The following is a 5,209-nucleotide window of genomic DNA, read 5'->3' on the forward strand; positions in this document are numbered from 1 at the left end:
CGGGCCCGAGAAGTGCTGCAGAGGAAGGTGCCGACGCAGCCCGGGAGCGGTGGCGATGCTGCCGGAGCAGTTTTGGCCGAGGACATTCGTGTTTCCCCCTCCCTGCCCCGTGCCTCGGCCCCCCCAGGCCTCACCCTGCCGGATCCCATGCCGGGGGGGAAGGGGGGGGTTAAGGGGTTGCTTTTCTTTTGTGTTTTGTTTTCTTTTAAATCTCCTCGGAATGCAAGTCCCGTCACAATTTGGCTTCTCACTCGTACGAGAGCAGAGTGGCGCTATAAAAATGCACTTAACACACATCCTCTGCTAATATTATTTTTTTTTTTCCTTTTTTAAAAAAAAAAAAAAAAAATTTAACAAAACCTTCACTTCCAAAGCTGGGAGACTCAATGCCACCTGATTGCATCTCTGGAGAGGCGTAAAAAAATTATTCGCGTAAAAGACGAGGAAAATCACCATGATCCTGCTCTGGGCATCATCACTGTTCCAAGGTCACCACTTCCACTGCCTGCCCGTCCATGGTGACGGCACTGTCCGCTATCCTCGTGGTAACGGGTGCCATCGCCACCTGAACGGGGCCGTTGCCTTGGGCCAGGCTGGTCACCACGGTCTGGTACATGCTGACGGGGATCTGGACGAGACCTGCAGAGACAAAAAAATAAATAGGAGTGGGGTTGGGAGGGAAGGAGCGGAGTGAGAGCGGCACGAGGGACGAGGCTGGTGTGGCCGCGTGGCGTGGTGCGGTCCCCAGGGGTTTGGGGGCTGCGTGCGACACGGGGAGTGCTGCTCCGGAGCTGATCTTTTGGATCGTCGGAGTACTCCCACCTGGAGTACTGCGTCCAGCTCTGGAGTCCTCCGTACAAGCCAGACAAAGGATAACGGCTTTAAACTAAAAGAGGGAAGATTCAGACTAGATGTCAGGAAGAAATATTCTACGCTGAGCGTGGTGAGACACTGGCCCAGGTTGCCCAGAGAGGTGGTGGCTGCCCCATCCCTGGTAATATTCCAGGCCAGGTTGGACGGGGCTCTGAGCAACCTGGTCTAGTTGAAGATGCCCCTGCCCATGGCAGTGGGGTTGGACAAGATGACCTTTAAAGGTTCCTTCCCACCCAAATCATTCTATGATTCTACGCATGGAAAGCCAGCAGTTGGGAAAGACATCTGCTTCCCACCCGGCAGTGTCCGTGCTGGTGTCATTATTTGTGCCTCGGTGGCCTCGCTGTGCCCAAGTCACCCGCCATGGACCACGTGGGATGGGAGCAGGGACGGGATGGGGTAGGGTTGGGTGGCAGCGTGGCGAGCTCAGCCCATGCCGGGCTGTCTGGAGGCAGAGAGAGAGAATAAGTTTAAGGGACAAAGATATAAGAACTTTTTGGAGGAGGAATCCAAAGAAGACGACGGGATGGTAGAGCAGGTACCTCTACAGCCAACCCTGTCAGGCCGTGTTTTGCTAGAGGTAGGGATTGCTCCCACGCATTTCTCCCGCAGCCACGAGCATGCCACCACTCAGCCCAGCAGCAGTCACCCACAGATGAGGAACGCACTTTTGAACCACATTTTTCCGCTTGATTTGCCCAGAATTGGGAATCCTGGGGCTGAAGAAGGGATAAACTCGGCTTCTCCCTCCTGCAGGACTTCCATCCCCTGTAACTCTACATGCCGCTCAAACGCCTTCCCACTCTCACGGCGCGGGAGAAGGATCCCGTCACTGTACAGACCACCCATCCTGCCCGTGACCCCTGGTACAGCCACTGGTCTCTCTCAAACACGATTCCTTTCCTCCAGCTCACTCTCCATCTCAGCCAGGTCCTTCTGCCTTCACACCAAGGCAGGCAAAGGGCAGCATGAGACCAGTGAGCTTTGGCCAACCCACACTGGCTCCAGGCACTCACACGCGTATATATATGACATACAACAGAGATAAAGGAAAGCAAACCAAGTTTCTCATCCCTTTTTCACTTATGGATGGGTCCAGCAAAGTAGGAAACATCTTTTTCCCAAGGGCGGCTCAGCAACAGAAGGGGATCAGATGCCCCCAAGCTGGAACCGGCAAAGCTTCGGGCGCGTTTTTGGCCACAGAGGAAAGCCCTGCTGCGGCAAACGCGGTAAGCCAGGGTTAGCTAGGCAACACCAAGCAGGGCGACAACAAAACAACGAGGCCCCTGAGGATATTGTGATGCGAATGATGAAAAGAGGTGGAAAAAATAGCAAGGAGGGGTGGTACTGCTCAACACAGCTGGGCAGGGCAAGGGGAATAGCAAATCCCACGGGGTGGCAAGATAAACTTCATCTTTCTACTCTCACATTACCTGCCTGTACCCACCACTGCCTTTGGCTTGGTAAAGAGTGATTTAGACAAGCGAGTGTGTAAACTCTACCCTGTACATGACATTTCTGAAACTATCCACACCCCTGTTGGGAAAAAAAAAAAAGCTTTCAGGGGTCAACAAATCCTCCCAGCCATGAGGACAGGATGGCCAACCCCTGAAACAGGGTTCAAATGGTTCAAGACAGCGGGTTCCTGACCCACGCTTTCCCAAAAAAGTGGTACAATCTCTTTGAGTCAGGTTTCTGTGGCAGAGAGCAGATCTCTGTCCCACCAAGGGCACTCGTTTAATAACGCGAGGCGGCAGAGCACGGCTCGGTGTCCTCAGATAACTTACTGTACAGACAGGAAAGCTTACGAGTTAATCGTGCTGACCAGGTGGGTGACCCCAGCAGAGCGCAGCTTGCTTTGCAGTCCTTCGACATCCCTCCTCTCAAGAGCTCAAAGCACTCCACGGGGAGGAAAGTTTCGAGATCCCTCAACCAAAGGGCTGCCCCACACCAGAAGGGTTACGTCCGCGTTTGTCCAGTTCACAGCCCAACTGAGGGATCGCTTTCCTGGTGAGATGGGTTCAACACCGAGCACTAGGAGCGGCGTGGAGTCAGGAGAAGGTACAAAGCTCCCGGGGTGCTTTCTAATAGATGAGAGTTTTAGGCAACAAAACACTGACATGAGAGCTCGTGCTCAGCCCTCTTAAAGAAAATCTCCTATCAGACCCTATAAGGAACCGTAGCACATCCCAGTCTAAGCAGGTGCTGGGACAGACCTGGATATCTGGCCTGGGATGCACCTAAAATCCCCGCTCCAGACCAACAACCCAACTAAGCCCTTTGGGTTACTTGGTCTGCTAGCCCAACAGAGCTTACTGGAGCTCTCAAGTGACAGTCTACTGCCCACAGCCGACCCAAAAACCAGAGTCCCCACTCCCATCATGGACCACAGAGCACGCAACATTAAAAGCCTGATCCCTCCGTGCTGTTCAAACATGCGCCTTGGCCAGGGTAGGGCTGCTGCAAAAGACGGGTGCTATCAAAAGATGGTGAGATGTGAAGACCCAACGGGGGCCGCTGCCCATGGCCAACCCAAAGCCCAGAGTCACCGCTATCCTCATGGACCACAGAAAATTAAAAAGCTGATCCCTCTGTGCTGTTCACACACACCCTGTACGTCCTAGGGCTGCTGCCAAAGATGGGTGCTATCAAAAGATGATGAGATGCAAAGACCCAACAGGGGTCGCTGCCCATGACTGACCCAAAGACCAGAGTCACCACTATCCTCATGGACCACAGAAAATTAAAAAGCTGATCCCCCTGTGTTGTTCAAACACACCTTGGCCAGGGCAGGGCTGCTGCCAAAGATGGGTGCAATCAAAAGATGGTGAGATGTGACGATCCAACAGGGGTATTCATTGGAGAGAATGAGTTTGTGTCACCCAAGGTTTGGCCACATCTTGGAGCGCACGGATGAGCAGGGAAGTCTCCGCGAGAGACGGCAACAGGCAGATCCCTTTCTGCATGGGATTAAACTAAATCGCCTCAGCATCTGACGTAGCGGCCTTCCTGCCAGGGGTGGTAACAAACCAAAGGAGGAGAGGGCTGGAAAGTCTGCTGTGCATTAAAGCAGAGATGATCGCCCTTGGGAGGGAGACGATTAAACTACTGAGATACTGTAATCAGGTCTAGGATTGGCCCTGCGCTGCATCTGCTCAGACCTGCACCCTGATTAGCCCTAATCTAGTTGGCATATGTTAATCTAAAGCATGGATTTCAGACCCTTTCAATTGTATTAAAAACAGGAAATCCATTAGACAAAAAAACCCTCAACTTCTTGAGTCTTTGAAAAACATATCTATCTGCAAAGAAAGTGGAGCCATGCTGGAGGAATGGGGTGCGCAGGCAGGAGAACCCTGGCCAAAGGAGGGAAGAGGGATCCCGTCGGATCCCACCCATAGCTCAGACTGGCTCCTGCCCGGGGAGGACGACAGCAGAGGTGATGGATCACGCACTGAGCGGCACAGACCATGGCCGTGGGCTCCTGACGAGTGGGAAGATGCAGCCGGGCTTGTGCGTTTGCTTCCCCTTCACGAAGCCGCCCCAAAAGCCTCTCTGGAAGGAGCGGTGGGTGAGGCACAAAGCCCAAGCACGTCCATCCCCCTGGGAATCACCTCTTCTTGGCCACCAACCTCACCTACCTGCCAGCACCTCCCGTCCTTGGAGGGACGAGGAGCCAGCTCCAGCCGGCCGCGCGCAAGGACAGCATCTACGCAGGGAGTTGGGGCAGAGCCAGCCCCGAGGTCCTGCCTCTCACATACCTGCAGCACACCAGGGAAAGATTTTTTATTTTTTTTTTCAGTAGAGGATCAGCTGGCTTTGCTAGGAAGGAGACCGACAGCCACGGAGGGGAACGGGCGCTGCAGCAGGACACGAGGATGGCCAAGGAAGAGACATGGCAGGTCTTAGGGTTTGAGATGGCCACTGTGAATCAAAGGATTAGAGCCGAGCGACTCGGAGACGGCTGCGGCTGTACTCTAATGCCAGGTCAGATTATATTAGCGGCTACATTTTAGCTGGAGGACTGTGACAGGCCATAGGAGACAGTGAAACTCCTGCTGTTTCAGCAGAGAAGAGGTTACACCTGACAGAAGAAGGGTAGGGGTTAGGCTCCACCTGTGACCAGAAAGCCACAGGCTTCAGACGCCAAAAGTCACGGGATGGCCGACAGAGACATCTCACCTGGCGTGGAAGGCAGATCAGCAGCAGCGTAAGAACACCCATTTTGATCCTACTTTGCGAGTGACTGCATTGACCCACCACAAAGGGCCCTGGGGAAGAAGGCCAAGCAGGCAGGATGACTCAGTGCCCTGGGAATCGGTGTCCAGGTTCAGCA

The 5,209-nt window shown here is 53.9% G+C and overlaps 1 protein-coding gene across 2 annotated transcripts in view; it reads right to left on the bottom strand.

Moving 5' to 3' along the window:
• Nucleotides 1-446: 446 nt before the first annotated feature.
• Nucleotides 447-5,209, bottom strand: part of NRF1 (nuclear respiratory factor 1) — a 53,475-nt gene continuing 48,712 nt past the window's right edge. The window contains exon 10 of one of the 2 annotated variants that reach the window (XM_009882989.1): nucleotides 447-639. In XM_009882989.1, the coding sequence (XP_009881291.1) occupies nucleotides 476-639 (164 nt within the window). In that variant the 3' untranslated portion in view covers nucleotides 447-475. The remainder of the gene's footprint in view (nucleotides 640-5,209) is intronic. The other variant, XM_009882988.1, reaches the window with a different exon arrangement.

This window comes from Charadrius vociferus, unplaced genomic scaffold (assembly GCF_000708025.1).
Source record: "Charadrius vociferus isolate BGI_N301 unplaced genomic scaffold, ASM70802v2 scaffold32, whole genome shotgun sequence".
NCBI classification, from domain to species: Eukaryota; Metazoa; Chordata; class Aves; order Charadriiformes; family Charadriidae; genus Charadrius; species Charadrius vociferus.